Below are 26,446 nucleotides of genomic sequence, written 5' to 3'. Positions count from 1 at the left end.
AGCTTTTGAGGCCTTCAAGTCTCTATCATTATATCTTTCTGTGACTTTTTTCCCATTTTGTCTGTGTGGTTTACCTTTGAGATGCAGTCAGGAAAACCTCATGGGAGTGTTTCCCTCTGCTCTGCACTGGTGCTGTGTGACCTCGAGTGCTGTGTGCAATGTTGGGCACCACAGTGTAGGAAAGATACTGAGCTATTAGAGAGTGTCCAGAGGAGGACACTGAAGGGGAAGCCATAAGGGGAACACCTGGGGTGTCTCTTCCACCGGGAGAAGAGGAGACTGAGAGGAGACATCATTGGAATTACAACTTCTTGTGAGGGGAAGAGGAGGGGCAGGCACTGATCTCTGCTCTGTGCTCACCAGTGACGGGACCCAAGGGAATGGCCTAAAGTTGTGCCTGGATATCAGGAAAAATTTTCCTGGATATCAGGAAAAATTTCTTCACTGAGTCAGTAGCTCGGCACTGGAGCAGGCTCCCCAGGGAAGTGGTCACAGCACCAAGCCTAACATAATTCAAGAAGCATTTGGACAGTGCTCTCAGGCACAAGGTGTGACTCTTCCTTGTCTGCAGGGCCAGAAATTGGACTAGATTATCCTTGTGGGTTCCTTCCAACTCTATGATTCTATGGTTTAGTACAGCAAGATCAATTAATATTTATAATTCCTTATTAATGGCTATTTTCTGTTTTTGTAGATTACCTATTGGAAATGGAGTTCTGAATATCATAGTCCTTATTACAAGTCAATGAAATTATTTGTTCCTACAGAAACAGTTTAAAATGCAACTGTCTTACTGGCAGGCTTAAATAAACATAAGCCAGATGCTCAGTTACCAAGAAATTTCTGGTTTAAATTGGTTATACATTGTATGAATATTTCTAGATTTTGTGGGCATATATATACTAAACCCATTAAAGCATTTTTATTTGCATGTAGATTACTGACAAAAAAATAAGCATCATCATAATTCAAGATTATAGTAGACGACCCCTGCACCATTCTGCAAATTCAAATGCAGCAACTCTTCTATTGTCGCCTTCTCATTTGGTTCAATTATGAGTTACAATAAGAGCTTATATTTTCTATCATGCAAATGCAAATTTTGATACTTAAAATGTATGGTTTATGTCTTTCTGAATATTTCCTATTTTCTAAAACTGCTTTAAAACTTTATTTTCATTTTTAAATAAGGACATCTCTGTGGCTATTCATTGACCTAAAACTCTGGGACTGCTGGTTTTGAGATATTGTAGGTGCTTGTTGCTTTCTATACGTTTGGGTTTTATGATTTTTTGCTTCTTCTTTACTCTCTTTTTGTTAGGAAAAGCATGCTGAAAGATTAAAACTTCGCAAACTCTGAGCACTTCACAAACTCTATGTAACTTATTATCCTGAATTTTTCAGTTTTGTAATTGTGATAAAGACAGGGCAAAGCTGGCAATGAGACATTTCTGTGCTTGGAAGAAAACTGCATGATTTATAACAGATGTCATCAATTTATAAATTCAAATTAGAGTAGCTTACGAATAGTGACTGTACAGTACTTGTTTTTTATTACTTGGTGTATGACCTTTCTCAGCATAGGAATTATTTTCCATTAGTTCAGTTCAATTGGAAAAAAAACAGTGCTTAATGGACTTTGAATTCCAAGTCATTGGTGATAGAATTAGATAGTTTTCAGATTTATTTAATTGCTGTCACATGCAGTTCTGCAATTTGTCACACCATCTTATATCTGGTGCACTGGTACTCTGTTTTCCTTGAGTTGTGTGGTCAAATTGTGATCTGGGGCTCCTGAGTGATCTGCAGAGTGATCTGGTTCTGTCTCAAGAGCAACTGCCTGTCTTGGACCAGTGAAACTGTAATCTCGTCCTGGCCCCTCTCCTTTGCTCATGTTCACAGGTACTTCAGCAGCCTCCCATCACCTCTGCTTTCCTGAATATTTGATGGCTGCTTTGTGCTCTTCCATGTCAGTTACGGTTCTGGCATAAATGCACAGGTTCTTTAACCCATTTGACAGGACCAAGTTTAGAGGAGGGGAAGGAAGCAAAAGGACATAGCCAAATGCAAAGTGACGTGTAGAGTTTAAAGCAAGGGATGCTGGAGGCAACAAAGGGAAATGTAGTCCTGATAAATGTTTAATCTTTAGGACTAGAGAAAGGAAATAAACAAAAAAGGCTGGAGATCATGTATGGAAATAAACAACACAGGCTTGACTAATATGTGGTACACATTACACAAAAGCATATTTATTTTCTTATTTTCATCTTCATCCCATGCTTGTGTTTGTTTATCCATATTTTTTGTCATATATTTCTGTAATGAGGCAGATATCAAATTCCCAGACATATACGTTTTTGTGGGAATCTTAGGACTCTGTTAAATCTTAAAAATAATTAACTTCGAGGCAGTTTGCCATCCAGTACACCCCCTTTTTCCCAGATGTTCTCCTTTCTCCTCCGCTGGCAGTTTATTTTCTTACTAAAATGTATCATTAACAATGATGGGCTGATTTCTTCTATGTTTCATGCTTCAGTATAACAATATAAATTCCTTTCATCAGCAAGCATAGTTTTTTATGTTTGCTTTTTGTGGGGAGTGGCGTAGCAAAGAAGACTAGTGGTAAATAACTTCTTGATCTGTCACAGGGAAATTCAAAACATCTACCAGAGAGGGAGCAATGTTTGGGATTTCTTGAAGTATCTTCTATATATAGCAGGAAAAAAAGGTTGAATATATTCAACCAATAAATCAAGAGTGTATCCTCTTAATGTAGGGACTTTTCAAAAACTTTAATTTATAAAATATTATGTATAGTTGAATGTTGTAACTGATTCTAAAACCAAATGTTTTAGTTAGTGATAGTATCAAAGACAAAGATGACATTTGAGATTGTGGGTGAAAAAACATCTTAAGTTACTCAGTACTGCTCGAGTTTGGATGAAGGTCCTGTAAAAGTCCTGAGGATGGACCTAACATGAAGCCATCTATCCAGACTGAGTTACAAATACGTAGGAGACTCGTTCAGGAAGTGAGTCTTGTCAGAAATTAAACAGATGATCTTATCAACTTTACAGTCTTATATGTTTATAGTAGATAACACATAATAGTGTAGTAGGAAGACAGAATATTCTGTTCCCCTTTGACATGTATGTAAGCTCAAAGTTTCTTTTACCAGTTGTTAGAGAGAATCTGATTCATTTATCAGGTTTATGCATTTGAGAGTTATTTGTCAGAACTGATCTCACTGTACATCATTTGGTTAAGGTTCATTGCACATGTCAGATTAGAAAGAATGGCAAATACTCTTTTTAGATGAGTAACATTGATTGGTGGCATTTTCTCTTCTACGTAGATTTATATGACCATGTTGTCCTGTCATCGAGGTTCAATTTAGGTCTGTTTTCAATCCCCAGTTTAACTACCACCACTGTACGTAACAACTCTGAAGTAATGTGATTTGTCAGTGGCAGTAGGCCACAGTGATAACCAGAACACGCTGCTACATCTTATTCTGACTGATCTGTGAAACAGCATTGCCCATTTATTCTTCTGTGCAACATAATAAACAGTCTCTGGGCTTCTACTTTCAGGGCAGGTATTGAACGGCTGAAACCTTCACTAATTTATACAATGGTTTATGTTTTCTCTGGTTGGCTTTAGGGGTAACTCAGGCAGCTGTACCATAAAATGTAAGGAGTTTGAGCGTGCTAATCTGTCACACATCAGAGCAACAGTGTATGACTTCGCCATTAATATTAGTCACAATCAGAAGGTGACTGGGGCACTGTAAAAAATACATGTACCTTATTAGTGTGTGGAGAGAATGGTTTACCACCTTACAGTGCCCTAGATGTATTCCAGCCATTTCTAGGAGAATGAGATAGAAAAATTCTTCAGGATTCTTCCCTCACACTATAACTTGTAGATGTTTGTAATGTTCTCCTGGATTCCCATTTTTTGAGCAGTGAATAGAAGAGTGTGTGTTACGTTAATGTAATTTCCCCTGTTTACAGTGTGTGATCAAATTGTGTCTGTTGTTCTCATATATAAGCCATCCACCTGCACCATTCCTGAATATATCTGAAAGTTTATGCATTGACCCAGGAAACCAGATGGGTTTATGTTCACTGAACATAGTTTTGTGTGTCATAAATGTGTGAAGGAGGTGGCCACAAAAGCAATTCCTCAGACCTTCTGCTTCCTTTGTGTTGCCTGCATCTTCTCAAATATGAGGTGCATCTGATCTGCATTCTGTATAAATTGGTCTGAAAGTCTATGCCTGCTTCTGAAGGGTGCCACAGGTGTGGAGGTGCGTGTCTGCCTAAATGTTCTGTGTCAGATCAGCAGATGATGACGTGCTGTGTTAAAAAACGATGGAGAAGCGATAGAAAAGGACAATAATGACACTGTAAAGCAGTCATGTAGTAACTCGATCAAAGGGTTAAATTTAAATGCCTGTGATAGATTGAATCGAGAGGGACCTATATGCATCACAGCTCATTTGACTTCAATTTTCCTCAAAAATCATTCTGATCCAGCTTCTATCAAAGGTAGATCTACCAGAGGTACCTTCTACCAGAAACAGGCACTTTATTTGCCTTCTTGCCATGGTAATTCTTCCGAGTTACTTGTCACCACCTTTTAATTCTTGGGTTACATATTCATGGCAGTTCCTGGGGTGAAGTTGGGATAAATTGTTACTGCCTTGTGTGTGAAGTGGAAAGTATATGTCTGCCCTCTTTATTTTTCATTCCTCAGTTAGATGTGCGCTTTCTTCATGCAAAAGAAAGAGTATCTTAAGAACACACGCTTGTCTGTCTTTCAAACTCTGTAGAATTAGCTTGTCATGAAATATAAAACTAATGTGTAGTTGTAAAAACCACTGCCAGCATTTTCCTCACTAGTGGCTGATGGCTAAGAAGATTTAGAAATGAAAGGGGTTATTATAAAGTGATTACTGAATAGCTAGGTATGTCATTTTAAACAAGCAAATAAAATCTGTGTTGCAGATTTGGAATGTAATCTTGTTTGTATCATTCATACTTAAAATCTGATTTTGATTGTGGAGGAGTAATCATGTAATGTAGGTAATTTGACAAAAATATATCAAATGATGGTTTTTCTCATACCTTATTTAAATGTATTAGAATTTAAATGATTTACCATTCAGAGTATACCTATAAAATGACAACATAAAGAAATATTAGACTCAATTTACATGGGTATTTTTACTATAAACGGAACTATTCATATCAGCACTCTCTTGAAAGAAAATACTGTATAGAAACCAACACTTCAAAATGTTATTGCCTTTAAAAGGATGTAATGGATGATTAAAAGGGTGTTATTGATGATTAGACCAATATATTTTGCTACTGTGAATGTCAGCCTGAAGACATAGGCCTCATGGAATATGTGTAGTCATGAACTGGAGAAGAGATAAAAAGTTAGGAGAATTTCTCATGCATGATTTCATCACTCATTCATGTTTCTGTGTCAAGTGCTTGTTATAATATATTACTAAAAGCTTAAATCAAATTCCTGATCTGGTTTCAAGCAACAGCTACACTTACTTTTTGTAAGCAATGGGCTGATTCCTTAGATGCTTATTAGAATTTGTTGTCCATTAATCTTCTATAGTTGGCTAAATATTATGGTTCTCTCCCAACAATTCTTGTATCTTAGTTTGTGTCTCATCTAGAAATGGTGCAGAAAAAATTCTCTTAGTGATGATGTGGTGCTAGTGTTTAGAATACTTCCTGGTAAAAGTAGACATCTACTATATCTCACATTTGAATTTGTGAAGTGAGTGAGGATTCAAGCTGGCTTATTATAAGAACTTGGCCTAATCATTTTGTCGCTGTGAGCTATGAGTATTTTATTGTTTTCTGAGCTCAGACATTTTGGAACTAACTTCTTTTGGCCACAAAGTACAGAGGAAAAAAGCACATTTTAGTGTTGTGTTCTAATGAGTTGAAAATGAGACTGAGAACTAGGATTACATGGCTTTTACTGATGAACTGCAACCTTCAGCAGGCAATTCAATTTCTTTCGAGTTTCAATTTATTTGGATATAAACTGGGACAACATGCTTTTGTCATACTTGATGCCTGATACATAAGGTTTACCTACACAATACTTAGAGTATATATAATCAGTGGAAGCATGGTCTTGCATCTGGTTCCATGCTGAAGGAGAATGGTATTAGCTGTAATATTTTGGCAGCACATCAGCTTGGGAGATGCTGGCTTTTCTCATTCAGCTGGTAGACTGTTGGCATCTTGACCAGGAAATAGAGGCTGAGTAGGGGCACATGCTCTAAATGTCAATCTTCCAGTTCTCAGATGATGGAAAGTGTTTTAGTCCAGAGAAAGAAAACTATCTGTGCTAGCAGGTGCACTGAGATTTTTTTTTTACTTCAGTCTAGTCCTGTTGATACCTTCTCTCTGACCATTGTGACACTGTGGATGCTGATCATGACAGTAAAGGTGCTAAGGGAAGTGTTTGCAGGAGGCTTCTTCCTGCTTCTCAGTGCTCTTAAGTCTGCTATAGTGAGGGTGCAGAAGGATCCCCACAGGCTAGCTAGTGACTGAGTATGTACATCCTTCTGTTCATCTTCTTTCACTGCCATTGTGACTGTGGAAGACAAAATAATATAACTGAAAGAATATAATCAAGAACACAAAAATCTTTCTAAAATAATACAATGAAAAAGAAGCCGTTTTGCCCAGAATTGTCACAACCATTCTTAGTCTAGTTTTCAGCATGTATTTTATATATATATATATATGTGTAAGAAAACCTGATTATTCCTTCCACTGTGGCATTGCAGGTGACTACCATTTCGGTTTTGCTGTCTCATTATTCTTTCTTTCATTCCTGCTAAAACTCTGCAGGTCTTGCATCCCAACATTTTTTAAAGTGTCAGGGACTGATAGAAGTGCTGCTTTTCTGCGGGAGGCATCTGGTTTTGCAGAAGTAGAAACGTATTCTTTTGGAAATGTTATCAGTTAGTATTATGAAATATTGGTAAGAATTTTAAATACAATGATTTGGAATCTTTCCAGGAGATGCTGGGTGTCTTCTTTGGTCTTTTGCATGTACCTGAATAATGTTAGGAACTGTTGCTGTCAATGTCCATGGCTGCTCCATGACAGCAAGTAGAGATATTTCATATGACACCAGTGTTTCACAAATTTGCCATTATTCTGTGCTGGTTTTTAACATTTTTGGTTGTTTCCTGAAAATACTGTGCTCTTAGATGAGTAAAGTGACCGACCTCTAATGTGCTAACTCTTAACTCAAAGGTTGATTCTGGATCTTCAGCAGTTTTGTGCACACTGGCAGCTTAGTCTTTGTTTTCATTTTGAAGTAGTGGGACTAGGCAGTACAATCACACCACCATCATCATATTAGGATTTTGAGTCTGTTCATGAGTCATTTGTCCCTTTGTTTCTTTGTTTGCCCTCTCTTTGTTTGACTACTTTCTTTTATAACTCAAATAATGGACAGTATGAAAAATCATGTGGTTAAAGTGTTCTTTTTCTTTCTCTAATCCTAACTACAGAACAGTTCTTTGTATTAAATAATCTGACTGAAATAAAAACGTGTTAAAAAACGGTGAAATTGCACCACCCAAAATCTTGCTTATTGTTAACTTTCGTCAACTGCATTCCTCAGTTTTTGGCAAACTGGAATTCGAAAAACCCTGATCAGTTATCAGATCAGATAAATCATGTGGCATTTGGAGCAAAGAGCTCTTTTTTAACTTCAATCTGTTGTTGAAGAACTCATATGAAAAATAATAACAGTGTAAAAATCACACCATCACAGTTGAATGTGATCTTTTACAGAGCTGTCTTAGCAAGTCTGCAAACAACCTCAAATTGTTAGTAGTCATGTGTAAATTAGATTTCAAATCAAATGAGGACAAGCCAAACAAGTAAATTATTTTACCTATATTCTTGTTTGGCATTGACTAGTAGACAAACACGGAGATTTGTTTTCTAGAAACAAACCAAATGTTGTTACTTGGATAGCAGCTGGCTCACAAGCCATGTTTTCTGTTCCCCTCTAGGTGGTCTCCACCACTGTAATGTGCAAGTTACTTGCAGGCATTCATAAAATTCTCTGTGACACCACCAGGTACTGATGCTGAGTACTGTGGCTCCCACTTGACTCAGAGGGAATTGATGTGAAAAGATGTTAAGTGATTTGAGCAAGACTGCTTAGGCAATCTGTGAAGCCTTTACTTTTAATTATCATTAATTAACTATTATGTTTTTAAAAGCTATTTTGTGGTTAATATCTTAAATATTTAGTTCTCATAGTATATTTGTTTATTTTTCTCTTCTATCTATCCTGTGCTTCCTGTAGGAGGACAGAGTCTGATCTGAAATTTCAGTCCTGAGAGTTGTTGCATAGCTAAACTCCACTAATAGTTTGCCTCTACTCAACAAGAAATAAATTCTTAATTCCTTTTGTTAGATGCCTTTCAAATAGTATCTAACACAGACCAGATGTCTGCAGCTACTGGAGTACCACGGATTGGCAGAAATGTCACCCTGCCATTCCTTTCTTGTTCTTATCTCAGTAGGTCTGTGCAGGCTGTGATGAAAAGACAAAACTTTCAGTCTTGAGTTTTCATGTTAAACACAAGTTTTGATGATCAATGACAGGATGCTAAAAATACACCTAAATGTCTCTGTGATTCTGAAATTGAGTTTCAGAAAAAGCATTGTACTTGTGGTAAAAGGTGAAGAGTGAAGTTCCAGAGAAATGAGCTGTGAATTGCAGCTGCAAGGGAAATTGATCCTGTCTGTCAGTCTGTGCTCCATATTCTCAGGAAAACAGAGTGGAGCAGAGAAGGAGCCAAGATCACCGATTAAATGGGATGCTAAAGTGCCAGGGGCTAGAACCAGGCTTGCTGGTCCCTCAGGTCAGAATTCAGTGCCTGATTCCCTGCTGAACCCGGCAGAAGGAGAGCAGTATGAAAAATGCTGCAGGCACCAGCAGGGGAATGGGTAAAGAACTACCTGGCTAAGCTTCAGGCTTGACAGGCAGTGTGCTCCTTTGGGAGGAAAACCTCTTCCCTTACGAATCGGGTGGCCTCATTTTCCTCATTTGCCTCATGATTTGTACCAGTAAGGCATAAGAAAATAGCTGGAGTACAGAGGAGCAGCAGAGGCTCGGTTCACTTAGAAAACTGCAGTGGGTGGAGAGATCTGGCTGTGTAGCCTCTGCAGGTGGCCATTTACCAAGTAAGGAGGAGGCAAAGGCTCAGCAAATAGCACTCGTGCTGCGAAGTACACATGTTGTATATAATACAGTCGGTGTGATGTGTTCAACTCCTTATTCTTCTGCTCTAAAAGGTGTGATTTCAGCTGTGATCAGCAGCACTGTGAAATGACACTTCTCTGTGTAGCTATCACTTACCATACCTGGTGCAAGGTAACAACAACATTGCATCGCTAGGATGACAGCCTTCCACTTCACAGGGATAGTTAGTGCAAGTCTCATGAGCACAGCAGCAGCATCCCTGAAGGATGCCTACTTCTTCACTTACAGTTGGGAACTCACCAACTGCACCAAAGTTGGGAAAGTGATAAATCCTTCAGAAAATAAAATCCTAGAACTAAATTAAGTCATCATGCTCCAGTAATTAATTCAGCTTTCCCTTCTAAATCACAGTTATTGGCTGTCATTCTTTTAGTGCTGCTTAGCAGTTTCCTTTCCCCAAGTATCCTGTGTCCTTCCTGATGAAGAGCGTATACCTTCCAGTATATCAGAGGTGATGTACTGTGCTCTCAGACCCATATTGCATTAAAGATAGATAGATAGACAGACATAGATAATCAAATTTTTTTTTCACAGTTAGGTTGATCAGGCATCGGAATAGGTTGTGCAGGGAAGTGTTGGGAGTGACAATCCTTAGAGGTGCTTAAGAAGAGTCTGGATCTAGCCCTAGATAAGGTGGTTTAGTGGTTATGGGGTTACAGTGAAAGTGCTGTGTTGGCAGGTGGACTTAATGATGTTAAAGATATCTTCCAGCCTTGATGATTCTATGATTCTATTCTGTGAAATATTTCCTCTGTCATATACAGTGGTACCACCAGAGAAATTCAATTTAGTTGCTAAATTGGTCAAATGGAAACTTAGTTTTCTAGCTTTTGTTGCACTAACTGCTACTTTTCAGGGCTCTTTTGAGCCACATGGCTTTTTTAATCCCAGAAGTCCATTGTTACCTTAGCCTTTTTTTCTTTTTCTAGTTAAAAATAGGGCTGTTAAAGCGCTCATTAATGACAGGGTTCATTAGGGCCCTATTAGTTGCATAATCTCTGAATGAATAGTAGGAAAAATATATATGAGCTGTGTACCTGTCTGATGCTATGGGTTATAGAATCAAATCAGGAGCCAAAGCAACCAGGGTATTGGCCTTGTCTGATGAGCTTTGTCCTTTGAGTATCAAGGGAAGCTGTATTGTCTCCGTCTTTTACAATCTAAACTCTTCTTTCCCTTGTCTCTTTTATTGGAGGTGAAAATGTATCTGTCATTCTCATAGATTTAACTAGAGGGCTAACTTGTACTTTTTAATAAGGTAACATGACATAAGAATACCTTCCTCCTGGGCAGAAATCTTGGATAGGTTTTGATCCAGGTATTTTGTACAGCCACTCAATTTCTCTTCTAAAATGCTATGAATTAGGTTTATGTCTCTAATAAAATGATTTCTCAGCTCCCCTGTGACTTTTCTGATGTGCCCACTGTGGAACTAAGCAGGCTCTTCCATATTCTTGCAGCCAGGAGCTTTGTTCAGTTGTTTAATGTTGTATGTCAGGGTCACCTCAATTTTGTTGGTTTTTTATTTCTATTTAACCCATTCAGATACAATTACAATTACACAATACCTCACAAATGTCCTTTGCTATTCATCATCTCACCTAAAACAAGACATTCTTAGGAGCTGGAATGAAATTAAAAGCCAAAACAGGAAAACTCATTCTTCCTAAGCTTTATGTCTGAACTACCAGAAGTAAATGTTTAGGAAGTTATCAAGTCCGTATGCCAGTCTTTGAGGTTTGCTTCATATTAATTTTAATGGTTGTAGCAATAGAAATGTGGCAAAGCCCCCAGATGCCAGAATTTTTAGCTGGGATGCCTGAGCATGGAAGCAGATAAATGGCTCTATAGCAATTTATCTTTAGTGGGGACATTTTTACCTCTCAGTCAAGTCACTGGAAGGGAGACCAGGATTAGAATTCGGTTTGTTTTTCCATTTTTTCACCAATTGCCAAATATTCTATACTGATTATCAACATTGTTTGACAGTGAAAATTAATTTTAAAAAATTAAAAAGCAGCTGGATGATTTAAAAGGGGAAAAAATAGCCTGCTTTGTAGATGTTAGAACAAGCAATTTCTTAACACCTTTTCTTCAAGGAGTTAAGATGAATAACATCTTTGAACAAATATTTCAAGCATGCAGGGATTATGTTAAAAAGTAAAAAGATGAAATCCTGTGTAAATTGTTTAGAACATTCCTAGTGAAGACATGTTGATTAATAAACATAAAAGGAGGAAGATGCATATTAATTTGTTTACGTATAAGAGTCTTCTAACTCATTAAAAGTCTTCTAAGTGTTTAACTAGTGAAGCAGTGGATAAAACCTGACATTGTCTTTAATCTTTTTGAGGACTCAAATATGAAAAAAATCAGATTATTGCTAAATGTGTATAATAGCTCTGTTAATGACAGTGTTTTGAAAATATGGGGGGGTGTCAGCTCTGTGGTTCTGCTGTAATATGGTGGAAATATTAATTCACTTTTCTATCTCAGTTGCTGTGACCAGTAGGATTGAAGAAAATCTAAGTTTATCAACCGCAAGCTCTGGTGCTTGTGTATATATTTTTGTAGTTTTGATTGATGGCTCATTTTCAACTGGGAGATCTCTAGAAAAGCACAGGTGCAGAAGAATATCTTGTTTATTTTGTGTCTTTGCTAAACCACTATAACAAATTGAGGTATTTGCACTATTAACAGCTAATGTTTTGTGGAAAAAAACCCTATAATCTATTTCAAAGAAATTGGAATATTAACTTAATGTCCTGGACAAATAGAGATTGAGTAATTGCATTCTCAATCTAACTTAAAAACAAATGAATAAAAAATAGCTTAAAGAAGAACCATCTAGCCTTTGTATAAGCAGTCCTGCAAGAAAATCAACATATATTTGCAAGTTTACTCTGAAATCACATTTTCTTTTTAGATACTTGTTTTGTGCAGGTTTTTGCTCTAAAAGTGCTAGTACAAATAACTTGTGCAAAAGAAATTGGACATGCTTAACTTCTTGCAAGCAACAGATAGGTTAAAAAGTGTCATTTCAGCTGTATCATACAATTTGAGTTGAATCATAAGAACTTTTTAGTGTTTTGTTTGCTCTTCATTTTTCAGCAGACACTTCTCACTCTTTTCTCCATTTTTCCCTGCTTTTTCAGAGACTGTACTTCTATTATACTGTGATTCTATACAGCAAGGGATTTCTGTTTCTGCTCGTCTGGGCTACTTGTAGAACTGTATGACTTATTTCTCACGTCACTGATCTAATATGAATAAGTAATCACACCAGAATTGTGTTGGTAATTTTGCAGATCCTATGCGTGGGCCCCGAAGACTGGAGGTTGTGGAGATCAAATCTAGGCAGATCACTATTTGCTGGGAGCCCTTTGGATATAATGTCACACGGTGCCATCGCTACAACCTCACCGTGCATTACCGCTACCAGGCTGGAGGACAGGAGCAAGTGAGAGAAGAAGTCAGCTGGGATACAGAAAGTTCACATCCCCAGCACACCATCACCAACCTATCGCCATACACAAATGTCAGCATCAAATTAGTGTTGATGAATCCCGAAGGAAGGAAAGAAAGCCAAGAACTTGTAGTGCAAACTGATGAAGATGGTGAGTTTTTGTATTTACATGCACGCGGTACATGACCTGATAGTATAAATTTTTTGTATAGGTGCATATTCTACTTTCAGTAAAATCTGTAACAGGCTTTCCACCAACCTCACCAATTTTAGTAAAGCTGCTTTATTAGAGTGATCTTTCACATAACCTGTAACATCCCACAACAGTTTAATCATTTCATCCTTAGACTTGTAGCTTCTGCTTGAACTGTATTCTGCCTCTCTAAACTTCCAGTATCGGTTTGAAGCTATTCCAGGTGATTGTCAGCATTATCCTCACGGAAGCTCCTCTACTGAGTCATGTGCTCTGCACTAAATATTTGTTCTTAATTTACAGTATCAGTTTCTCTGTCTTTGGCCTTCTAACTACTAGACATTGTTAGTTGCTAATTCAGACACTATATTCCATATACAGGCATTGAAATAAACAGATATTCCCTTCATTTTAATAATTTTCAACTCCCATGGGGTTTTCAGATCTCTTTTTTTTTAAATGTTCTATTTTTATTAACAATAATATGATAAACAATGTAACTAGCTAATGTCCTTTTTGAGGCAGAGACAGCAGAATTGGGTAATGTGTCTCTGCAATGCTCTAATAATGTTGCATGAAAAGGTTATACCATCCTCCCAAGTCTTCTGTGATATTAGTTTGATTACACATGCAGAGCAGCTCTGTTAGCTACAATGATAGCCATAATGCGACTTCCTTGTTGAATTGGTAATGCACCAGGAATCAGTTTCACCTTTCCAGAATACTCTGTGCTGATATATAGCCCCTTACAAATGTAACTTACTTTATTTGACCTTGGTTTTGGTTCTTTTAAATGCATACAGTTCAAAGGAATCTTGTCAAATGACTTGGCATTGCTTTTTATCTCAGATCTGTCCACCTTCCATTTTTATCGCCTGAAATCTGAATAGGAATGGATTTGTATTTTCTTCCTGATCTAGGATAGATTTCCTTAAAATATGATGTAAATATTTCTAGTAAAAACTTCAGCAGTGATGAGCTCCTTTTATAATAAATACTTGAAGTCTGTCATTTAAGCCTATTAAATTATTTAATACATGCTGTATTGGTTTTATGTAGTACTAGTTTCCAATCAAAATATATGAGGGAATAAATTAAACAATTTAGGAATATATAGTTACTAATGCAACATTTTCAGCAAAGCATAGCTAACAAAAAGAAATGTTTGATTAGAATTTATTGTGCTGTCGTGCTCTAAATTTAATTCGGTTCAGTTGTAGGATGGCAGTGCTAAAGAGCTTATTGTTGTCTGGGATGTTTATGTGTTTTATCTAAAATTTCTTGTTCCTGTCCCTCTGGAACTTCATGTTATTTCAGGATCTATTAAAAACCAGTGTCACTGTCTGAGAGATTACCTTGGAAAAGGTTACAACTTTTTAGTATACTGTACACATTCAGCGAGGTATAGAAGTCTGAAAGTTAAACAACAGAGTATACTGACCCAAATAATCATCATAATTTTTCAAATCACACAATCTTGTTGGTTGGAAGGGACTTCCAGAGCTCATTTAGTCCAACTTTCTGCTCACAGAAGATCAGGTGATAGCAGATTGCTCAAGGCCTTGTGCAGTTGAGTTAGAGTACATCTCTAGGTGACCTCTGCCAGTGCTTGGACCTGCCCTGTATGGCACAGCTGCTCAGGGTTTATGACCTTCAGATAATCTGAGAAGTTATCACAGTGCTTTGCTCTACTTCCAGCTTATTTACACTATATTTATTCCTCTTCCTTTACACATAAATCATTATTCTCATTATTCCAAATGAGTTTTTCCAGTTCTCCTACCTGGCAACAAGGTTTAGTGCCCAGAATTAAGGTTGCCCTAAAGGTGTCTTTGTGCTGGTGCACACAGGACTGGTAAGCCAATTGTGTCCTTGGAGCATCCACTTGGTAGAACAAGGAGCTCTCTGGATAGCTATGGAGAGGTGATCAAAAAGCCTTAAACCTTGTAAACTCCCACAGCAGCAGCATGGAACAGTAGGAAGTTCTGTAGCAGAAATATAGAGGAAGTTCTGTACTAGAAGTGCCAACAGGAAGGAGTCACCAAATGTCTTGCATGCAGATTTTTCTATTCTTTAACCATTTGAGTAAATCTCAGGAAGGGGTCTGAGAAATTACTTGACTGCAGCAAGTGGCTCCCACCTTCTTTCTGTGGCAAGTTGAAAATGTTATTTGAATCTTTCTATTGGATTTTCACATGGAGTTTGTGTCAAAGTGCTAACGCCATAATTAATGCCTGTTGCTTCGCAACAGTCCTGTGTGCGTTTTTCAGGAGTTTTTTCTTTTTTGCTTTTTCTTTCTATTTTACCAATGTTGTTAAAAAATAAAATCACAGATATGCATCTACTTGCTGTTTACATGTCTCCTCTAAAAATTGCATTGTCTTGGGGATAAGGCAATGGTTGCAGAACAAATGGGAAGCACGAGGAATCACCTGAGAGCAGTTTGCGCACCTTTCATCAGAACCTTCTGACATCCCTGACTCTTCACAGGTCTTTTCTCCCACATTAAGAGACTTTAAGAAAAATTAAGAATGTCAGATTTTTACTTTGACTGTTTCATACTTTTCTTATGTCCATCCTGTTGTAGGTTTTCAGGCCTGCTGTCAGTGAGTGTTGCTTATCAATGCAAGGTGTGGCTCATCTTTCCTGTATAACTTTTCTATGAAACTATACCTTTTATTCAACACTTGTCCATTTTCATATATGAATGTTTAATATGTTTTCTGCTTTGGGATGTAACACTGTTGATAAGTAGGTATTACAAGCAGATTTTACTTGTTTACTTGTGTTTACTTGTGGAGATTTTACCTTATAAAAAGCTGATATGTCCTCTTTTCTAATTATCAGTAGAGGTTTACAGGAAATGTGTGATACTCACTAATTCGTTCTTACGCTGAAGGTGACACGTAGTGGCACTGTCTTGTTAAATAAATCGTTCTCCTCCTGAGCTACCCTGGCCTTTGCTTCAGTCTTTGGGGAAACTATGGTGTGATGCTTTTTATGCCTCAGCAGTAAAAATATTTAAACAGAGCATGTCCTTCTGAGATTTTTCTTAGAACCACTTCTTTTTTTTTAATCTGTTAGTCCCGAGTGCTGTGCCACTTGAATCCATTCAAGGGAGTACCTTTGAAGAGAAGATTTTTCTTCAGTGGAGGGAGCCAGCGCAAACATATGGTGTGATTACTTTGTATGAGGTATCTAGAAATTTGTTTTATATCTAGTTTTGATTTTCCAAAATGCATAATCATAAAAAAATAGTGTTTTTACAGTTTATGTAAAATTAACTTAATTTTAAAAACAGTAGCCATTTAAAAGTAAATATAATGTAGGAGTGAATTATGCAGGACCCAGCATGTCCTCGAGTTACCAGCTTTAAGAAACCTGCTGTATCTAGAGCCATGATATAGCATTCTATCTAGTACTCTAGATGAAATACTTAAAAGATTGAAAGACAGATCTTAGCAAATTCCTTAAAAAATTAAGAGATGTAAGACAGTGGTTACAGTCAATGTCACATTTAGATAAGCCTCATTATAGGAAGCCTATTGTAATAGAAACAAGCAGGCATAATTTTTCAATATCTAGTTTTTTTAAATGCAAATTCAACAAAATTGTATGTTGTTAGATGTCTAAAAATCACTTATTTTTCTCATGTGGAATCTCTGCCTGAATACCTCTTAGAAAAATTGACAAAAGACTGCACAGATTAAGCTGTCAGACAGTAATCACTGTTAAGCTTCTTACCTGACCTTACTACAAAATTGGTATTGAAATGCTTTGTTTAAAAAAACCCACCTAAATACAGTGTAAAAGAAAAGTTAAATTGAATGGTAACCTATTGATACTGTTTTGAAAACTACTTTATTGTAAGAGGATAAAATGTTATGGAAAAGTATGAATTGATTTTTTGTAAAGCTAACAACTTTCTAGCTGCCACGACAGTTGTCTGTGTTCAGGGATCAGAATGTTTTAATTGTTAATGTTGTTACTGTTGCTAGATTTATGTGCATAGAAGCACACAGTGGTGGATCTGGTTTCTATGTAGGAGCATGCCTGCATGTCTAATTCCACTGCTGAGGAGTACACCCACTGTATCCAAACAGTTATCCTTAAATGTATACACACGCATGACTCTATCAGCTGTATTGAGATAGAGAGATTCATGTGAGCAATATGTTACCTTAATTTCTTTACTGATGAAAGTTCAGAAAGTTGGTGGTTTAATCTTCTGTCATCTGATAGAATTAGAAGGGTTAGTTGTGTTCTTTTTAAGGTACTTTGAGTTCAGTTTATGGATGGGGATTTGTAGAGGATATGCCTGTATCTACTGTAATAAGGTCGGGGTTTATCCGAATAGTATGGAAGTTTTTATTACTAACTTTCAGCACTTCATTGATGTTATATTAGATGGCTCCTACAAAAAATCAATTTTCATTAGGTCAGAGGTTTTAGGAAATTGCAAGTGTTTAAGGTGTGTAACATCTACACTTGGCTGTGTCTATGTACTGTATTATGTACTCTTAATTAAAATTATATTGAATAAGTTTAGCAAAAAGAATGTCAATTATCACTTTATATAATAAGGGTTTTGGAATTACTTGCATGAAAATGAAACTTTAAAAGCAAAAAGGAGGATTTTTACTTTTCTATTTTTTTAATGGCTTTCATATTTTTAAATGGTTTTCATATTTTTAAACTCTCATTACAGTGCATATAAATCAGTAATTAATAGAAGAAGTCTGGATCAAGTTTTACTGTGAACTTACATTAACATTTCAAATGAAAACTAAAAATACTGTTTGAATCAAAGAAGGAAGTGAGGATACCATATACACTGCATATATTACTTAACATTTATCTTTTCTTCCCTCCAAATGAGAATTTGACCTAGGTACAATATAATAACCTGAAAAAAATCCAAATTAGCAATTGTAATAGCTAAGCTTCAGACTAAAATAGAAGCTTTACCCAATTTCTGAAACATTTGCCTTAAGCTATCTGAATGAGGTTATTTTACAGATAACCTCATTCAGGGCAAAGTGTAATTATAGTAAAGTCAGCTGGAAATGGGGGGCTGCACTCCCTCTTGGTCACTTCTCAGTTTTTACCTGTTTCGGTTTTGTTACTGGTGCTGCTCAAAACCAACATTAAGATGAATTCAAAATGCGACACTGTTAAAGGCAGCATCTTCAAGGAATTAACGTAAGCCTGAACCCATGCTTTAGAGTTGTAATCGAGCTGCCTCTAAGTCTCTGTATCTCTAAAAGTAATAACTCATACAAGTTACGACTCAGTTCCTGTGCCCCTTCCTGGGATTCGGGATTTGAAGAGTGTAAGAGAGTAAGATAGCTTATCATAAAATGTCTGACAGCGCATACATCAGAAGGGTTTACTGGATAAAGATGCAATCTCTGTCCATCTGCTCAAGGCAGTTTATAACTTTATTATTCTTTTGCAGATCACCTACAAGGCAGTCAGTTCCTTTGACCCAGAAATAGATTTATCCAATCAAAGTGGACGAGTCTCAAAGCTAGGAAATGAAACGCACTATCTGTTTTTCGGACTGTATCCTGGCACTACCTACTCCTTCACCATCAGAGCCAGCACAGCTAAAGGCTTCGGACCTCCCATAACAAATCAGTTCACAACAAAAATATCAGGTACTTGATCAAAGAATATTATTTCCTTATGATAATGAGTTGGGTAAACCTTTTGTTGTTTACTTCCTTAGAATTCAACAAGCAGCAGATTGAAAAAGGGAAGAACGCAAAGATGTTCTTCCCTTTGACACCCCTGAAGATGTCAAAGTGACATATATTACCATCCCTGAAGAATTTCCAAATGTTTAAATATTAACTAGTATTTTGAAATTCCTGTTCTCAACTACAACATATCAGTCAAGAAACCCCTGTGAATTACGTGTTTGCAGCCAGTGCCAGCTGCAGTTGCAACATTTAGCATAGGGTTTTTTTGGACCTGAAGATGAGGGTTTCATTCAGAGCTTAGTCAGCCTTGACATGATTCTAAATTAGAACAGTAACAGTGCTGGAAAATCTCTTTAATGAGCCATGAACAATCGAGAGTAGAGAAGAGATGCTGTACATCTAGAGCTCACTTAGAAACAGTAGTTAGCTGCCAGGCTGCCTGTGTTCTAACAGCCATGGGGACTGAAGTGGATATGCAACTGTATTAGACAAGAACATCAGGACTGGTGGTTTTAGATAACAGCAACGTGCCTCTGTCACTTCTGCAGATCCTTGACTAATATTTCAAGCTTTCCCTTGCAGCAGAGGAACGCTTCATTGAGGGGATGGAATATTGTTGCATCCTCCAAAATGCTTATGTAATTCATGAGAAAATGTTTTGTGAAGTTACGGTTGAAATCCCTTTATTCTTCACTTCTCTACAGTCTGCTTCAAAATTAAACTGGCAGTTCAGTAATAAACTAGCCCCTTGATAATATTTAGAGAAAATTGCCTTACCTATTTGTGGTCAACTGGGCTTTCCAGAAAGCACTTGGGTACAAAATCTTCTTTTTCTTTTACTCTCATTCTGTGTACTTCTCCCCCATCCCTCATTTTCTGTCCTTACTGGAATGAGATAAAAAATGACAAGTTTTTATCAGAAATAGAATGATTTCTGCTATCTTATTATAGGAGAGGACAGTTAATGCTAGGTGAAAGTAGAATGATTTCTGCTATCTTATTATAGGAGAGGACAGTTAATGCTAGGTGAAGTTATTGCCAACACAGCTGTTTGTAGAGAAACAAAGTAGTGTTTGATAGTATGACTTAAGTGGTACCCAAATTACTGAAACATTAGTCTTAATGTTTGTGCCTTATATCGAGAATTGTAAACAGAATGAAATCCTCTCAGCATTCAAGGAGGTTTTTGAAGATTAATTTTTTTATTTGTGAAACATTTCCAAAATGGTGAATAGCAATGCAAAGCAATGAAGATTTTAATGTTTTCACAGACCTCTGAGGAATTGTGGAGTACAGTGCAATTCTTAACACAGTCCTTACCTGGATATGTAGGGCGCTATGAATAAAGAGAGAGAAATTAATTTACTTTTCAAATAGATGCAGATAGTACCGGAAAAAGGAAAATTATTGGAAAATACACTTGAAAATAATTTCCTAGAGGTTGATACTATCTGTATGTGGAGCATAATACACTCTGTTGTTATGGTATACGCAAAGTATCCAGTAAGAGGAAACTGAATGGAGAAAAACTAAATGAATCTTTGGAAGAATCTTCTAAGGAAAAAGTCTTCTTCCCACCAAACATGTTTTCCCTTTCAAATGGGAATTAGTTTAGGCAAGTTAATTGCCCTGCATTATTCCTGCAGTCAGAAGAGACCATTACAATGACCACTTTTTGCTTCTCTAGCCTTTAAATCTGCTAATTGTGCATCACCATTAGCAAGTGAACAATAAGGATACAGCAGCCTGTCAAATAACCAATTAACTGAGTAGCCTTCCCTCCGATGTAACGATACAAATGTGAGTAGATGATAGCAGTGAAGAAAGCAACAACAGTAAAAGGCAGTAACTGAGGCATAATTTGTTTTAATCACAACTGTAAATCTTTAATGAAGACAGTTTGCAAAAGTGCTGAGTGGGGCTTCAGACTAAGATAAACTCTTGTCTTGATGGACAATAGACCCAGGACAGTTATAGCACTAGTTAAAATTCCAGGAAAAACAAATTATGAGAGTACATCCTGATACAGCTGTCATACTGAGAAAGCTGGGCTCAGTTTCAAAAAAAATAGTCACTTCAGCCTGCACATTTGCAGATGCTCTTCTTAGGATAACTTTTCATTTCCAAGTCATGGATTCTCAATAATTTCTGCAAACTTACTCCCACTAGTATCTGTTTCCTGTCTTGAAACTGGGAGTGAGCTGGTATTTCTTTATTTGGGATTTGTTGAGGTTTATTTTCCTGAAGCTATTTAACAGTTGTCTCACACTTGCATTGTAACATAAAGCATCTTAGACTTGTAGTGTGGTCTTAGTATTTGAAGAAGCCTTTAAAATTGCATATTCAAATAAAGATACAGCTCTTGAAAGAAGAAATACAGGAATAATGATTTTATTTGCCTCTTTTCTTTTCTTTTCTTATTCTAGCACCCTCTATGCCACCGTATGAACTTGAAACACCTTTGAATCAAACTGACAGCACTGTGACAGTCTTGCTGAAACCTGCACAGAGCAGAGGCGCTCCTGTCAGGTACTGGGGGAACAATTCTTCATGAAATTAAAACCCAAATTGATTGATTTCTTGAACATATTTTCTGGGGATTTTCTACACAGCAATCAGTGTCTAAATTCATGTCTGTATTAGCTCTAATTAAATTAAATAACTGAAGAAAATGAAAGTGCTTTGATGTTGAGTGTTCATGTATTGTTTAAAGGATTTGATCCAGATGCAAGTGGCTTGTTCTTTGAAGATAAGGAACAAAGCCATAGTTCTGTTGTGTGGGTGGCTTCTTTAAGGTAATTGCTTACTGCAGTGTTATAAGTTCAAGGGCATATCACATTTTTTATGCTGAGCTACTGTCTTTAATATTCAGTTTTGTTGTTTACTTCACAGATTTAAGCTAGTCAACTCTTAGTAAGTTAGCCAATTTAAACAGTATGTACTGTAACATTCATAAAGTATTTACATTATTTGACCATGATAGTAGAAATAAGAATTTAAACAAGCAACCTTTAAAACCAGTATCTTGGATTCTTCAGTGTTTTATAGTATCCATTAGTGAATTTCCAGTTTTCAGAGGTTTATCTCCCTGCCAGATACATGGTACTGTGTAAGTTCTTCATGATTAGAATAAAGGATACCTAATTTTCAGTGAGGAAGACAGAGAAGTGGTTAGATTATTTTAAATGAGAACCAGTAATGAGCTCAATACTCTGAATAAACAAAAACAAAGATGAGAAAGAGATTATTCACAGCTGTAGGATGTTTTTCTGTTTGGCTGATTGTGTATCCTCCTTAATTCTTTCATTACTGTAGGAAGTGTTGCCATCTATACTGAGTGGCTACCATATATTTTCATCCTGATGCTGAAGTTTTTGATAATTTCTCTTCATCTGGGAAATACAGATCTGGTATGCTCATATATGCATGAATGAAAATAGATGTTCTTCGAGTTTCTTCAGAATATTCATATAATTATGCATTTTTACTATTAGTTTTATATATATTATGTGTACATAGGTCTGCATTTTGGAAATGCTATGCAGTTGTTCATTCAGACGCCTTTTTAAAAAGAAAATGTAGTAGAAGTCTGAACCACCCGAGAGAAAAAGCAGCAAATATTAGAGCACATTTAATGAAAACTGATTTAGCAGGTTAGATTAGAAGCAGAATTATTTGTCTGACTTCATCTGACAAAGCTCTAGTGTAGTCCTTCTGAATTCAAGCATCTGGATGAAAATGATACAAGTTGGAGTCATTGTTTAAACACGTATGTATTAGGTTATTAATAAAAAAAATGCTTTCATTCTTTTTATCTACATCGTGAACTAAAGGCGATTGGCTCCTACAGCAGTAGTGACATAACAGAAACTTCACTGACAATAGAAAGGAGCTCATTAGGAGATGAAAGTGTGCTAAATATGTGGATGAGTGGTTAGGGGAACAGGAGGAGAGATTTAAAGTGAGTTGAAGTATAGAACTGACAGATGAACACACAGCAGCAAATTTACCGAGGTCCTTTGCAACAGGTCTTAAAATAAAATGAAGGCTGACTGCAAACTTAGCGTGTAAATGCTGAGTGAAGCAGAGTGAAAATGAAAGTCAGAATTTCTTAATACTTCTAACATTTTATAAGCACACTGCTTACAAAACACATTGTGCATATGGATTTTATCATCTTAATCTGTATTCATTGGGTGTTGAAAGTTTAGTCATACTTCATTTATCCACACCACTAGGCAAGATGCCTTGTATATTGATTCTGCTACAGCTACTGGCTTGGTTAATGCAAATATCTGAAACTGCTCTAAACTTTCAGTGTAAAAGACTGTTGTTATTTTATTGATCAACACATCAACCATGACACATAAAATTCTTCAATTCCTGAGATGGAAAAGGAGAGCACAAATTCTGCCATTCATGTCAACAAAACTGATACCTGAGGTCATTCTGAAGTCCAGCTTTTTTCCTGTGATTAAGTTCTTTTTGTCTTACTAAATAAGAAAATCCTGATATTTTATGCCACTTAGAAGCTGCACACAACCAGCACAACATCTAAGGAGAGAAGGTGCAATGCTGATTGCTTACATGTTGATTCACAAAAACAGACTTTATAGGAATGTTCAGAAAGCTCTGTTTGCAATGATTACGTACACAATAATCATGAAGGCCAAATTGCATTCCAGGTTGTTTTAGAATAGGACTGGACATGATTGAAATGTATTTTGTCAGATTTTTAATATAGCAAATACTGTTTGCTTTGTCTCCAGTTTCAGCTCCAGCATGTTTTATGGCTGTTGCTGTCTTTGTTTCAAGGAGATTATTTTGGAATTATATATGTTTAAAGCAGTAATGCGTTCAGTAATGATAAATGCATGTACTTCTTTAACAGCTGGCTAAGCTATTTTGACTTGTAGAATGATTGTAATTTGCAAGGCTTAAATGAAACAAAAAAATGTTTAATTTAAGATGATCCCTTTGTGGAAATTGTGTGATACATGTCTTATTGCAGATACTCTCTTTTTTCAGATATTTGAATTTAAGAGTTTCTGAAGTTTTGAAGAATTTGCATAAAAAGCATACAAATGCAAATATATTTTCTATGAGGGCTCTTCAACATCTGTTGAGGGGGGACTCACCCTTCCAAGGCAATACCGTTTGTATGTTTTACTTCTCCAGGGCAAGTTAGCCTAAAGTTTAGAAGACTCTGGGGCCCAATTTTCTGCAAATGTATAAATTGGTCAGTGCCACATACTTAACCAAGGAATGCTAATTTATTGCAAAGATCTGGCTCATATACAGGAAAGATAACTGTAATGCTCGGTCACTGCGTGCATTTAGTGCTATTTATACATTCTTCTGTGTTAAAAAGAACTTTAAATTATTTGTCACATTGCATTTTATGAAAGGTTCTTGTGACCTCCTCTGAAAGTTGTCTTGCAAGGTTTTAGCTTCAGCAGGAGAATCAAGTTTTGTTGCCCTTATTTCTATTCAGTCTTGCCATGATAAAGGTCAAGTGTTTCCACTTCTTTTATCTGTTTACATAAGCAGCAAAATGCTTTCCCCATACCACCCTCTTCCTGCTATTCTGTGCCACATCCTCAAAAAAGCTGTAATAGTAAACATCCCAGAGATTTTGGCTCAGATAACTCTGGAACTACCTGGTGATAGCAAGTCTCTGTGAGGAGCAGACTCGGGAAAGGACCAAAATGGATAAGAAAGAAGGCAAGACCATCCAGGCTCTACTCTGCCTCATGATCTGTTTTTCATACTACATCATTACAGAGTTTAGCTCAGCTGGATTTGCCCCATTAAACTCTTCAGGCCAGTTAATGGCCCATTCAGCCAACCTTTCTACTCTTGCAGACAACACAGACATTTGGTACTTTCCTATTCCAGTCTGAAATGAAAGAACAGGATGACCAAATGTGCCAGCTAGCAAATCCCTGAGGATGCAATACTTGGCATTTGGGACACCAAAGTACTTCCTGCTCTGAGTGCCTGGGATCAGTCCAGCAGCATCTGGGGCTGCAAAGCCCAGATAGGATGAGAGGGAGAGAATCGCAGCAATTGCCAGGTAGTATAACGTAAAAGTATCTTAAGGAAAACATGCAGAAGGAAGCAAATAAACTTGGAATTATATGAGTTGAAAGCTAAGAGTGAAAGCTGTGTACTCTCCATGCATGCCCTTTTATCACCTGTGTGCCTGACTTCTTCCAATTGCATAAGTAAGAACTCTACTGGGAAAACAAAGCAAACATCTCTACTTGAAGTGCTTAATTTTGAAACATACTTTTAATCTCTCTACCTTGAAGAAGTAGCATTTATTATACTTCAAAAGACCATAATGAGATAGTAAGTATTTTGCAGTACAGCTGGAAACTACCGTAGAAATTTCAAACTACATGTTATCTAAAGCGAGAAGCACTCCTTTCTGCTACCTCATCAGAGAGACACATGAGATTGCCTAAATTTCACAAAAATGTACATTTCTTATTAGCTTAGCCAGACCTTTAAAGGCATCATGTAAATACTTGGCTCATTGTCACAGCTGGAATGGTTGTCTGCACATGGTCCCTGGCATAGGAACAGCATGATTCACAGGAATTTGAAATGGTGTAAAGAAACCTTTGTCAGCCCAAGTTCAAGGAGTACCTAATTCTGTATGTGGATTAGCCATTTCAATAGCACTCAGAGTGTAATAATTTTTAAATGAATGACAGAGGACACCTAATTCCTATCCACTGACAGTAGAAGGATGGAGTGAGTTAATCTGAGGGGGTCACCTTGAAACACAAGGACTCGTATGTAATGCAGCAGTTCCCCACGGAACCACCTTGTGCTACACATGTAGCAGGTGCCTTCCCATGCCTGCCACACACATTACAGGGCACGAAGATTTGTCTTAGGGCCTCATCTCTTTCCTTCAGCATGACTGGTGCTGTGAGGATCAGCCTTCCACGTGTCTGGCCTCTGTTCTGTTGCTGTGTCCGCTCCCTTCCTCGTCGGCTGGCAGCGGGCATTGGCACTCTTGTGCCGCCTAAGTTAGGTCATGCAGCACTGCCCATCCGCTTCCGTATGAAGAAATGGGGTCATCCGAAGCCTGAGAGAGCTTTTTCAGGATTCTCCAATCTGAAAGCCTTCCAGAAAAGCCACTGCCTCCCTTTTTTCTTGAAATGTACTAGCTTTACAAAAATCACTCAGTCAGGAGATCAGCAGATTTGATTGTTTCACTGGCAATCAAGAAATTTAAAAAAACCCAAAAACTAGCAAGCCAGGCAGACTGTTTGGAAACACGTGCAGATATCACTGGAACTCAGAAAGCAGCAGGGTTTCAAATGCTCTGAATACCAAAGTTTCAGGATACTTTCTATTACTGTGGAAGAGACATTTGAATTGCTGTTGTGAGTATGTGGTAGCCACAGGCCTGGGCCTCAAAGTTGCAATCCACTTCTCAAAGTTCCTGATATTTCTGTCTGAGTTTCTATTAATTATTAATTATGCTGCACTCTTACTATGTAACATAGAAATTAATTAATTATTTACTGTGCATGAATTATGAAGGCAGACATCATGAGTATAATTATAAATTCAGGACATGTGAGCAAATGAGTTTTGAAATGGGAGATGCTGATTGGCACAAGAAGAGATGTTAGTGTCCTCTGTGGGCACAAACATGGCAACAGCACATGCCAATAAAGACATTGCAATATCTGCATTTTTAGCTATGTCCTCTCACAA

General features: G+C 37.1%; 1 protein-coding gene across 8 annotated transcripts in view; it reads left to right on the top strand.

Annotated features, from left to right (window-relative positions):
- The window catches only part of PTPRM (protein tyrosine phosphatase receptor type M), a 437,865-nt gene that overhangs the window by 215,845 nt on the left and 195,574 nt on the right, over positions 1-26,446 (top strand). For all 8 annotated transcript variants that reach the window (XM_041477609.1, XM_041477608.1, XM_041477613.1 and 5 more), the window contains exons 8-11: positions 12,651-12,959; positions 16,086-16,195; positions 18,460-18,661; positions 21,133-21,235. In XM_041477609.1, coding sequence (XP_041333543.1) covers positions 12,651-12,959; positions 16,086-16,195; positions 18,460-18,661; positions 21,133-21,235 — 724 coding nt within the window. The remainder of the gene's footprint in view (positions 1-12,650; positions 12,960-16,085; positions 16,196-18,459; positions 18,662-21,132; positions 21,236-26,446) is intronic.

The sequence above is a fragment of the Pyrgilauda ruficollis genome, unplaced genomic scaffold (genome assembly GCF_017590135.1).
Source record: "Pyrgilauda ruficollis isolate IOZ18807 unplaced genomic scaffold, ASM1759013v1 scaffold41, whole genome shotgun sequence".
NCBI lineage: Eukaryota > Metazoa > Chordata > Aves > Passeriformes > Passeridae > Pyrgilauda > Pyrgilauda ruficollis.
The sequence above is the reverse complement of the archived record's forward strand: the minus strand, read 5'-3'. Positions and strand labels throughout refer to the sequence as shown.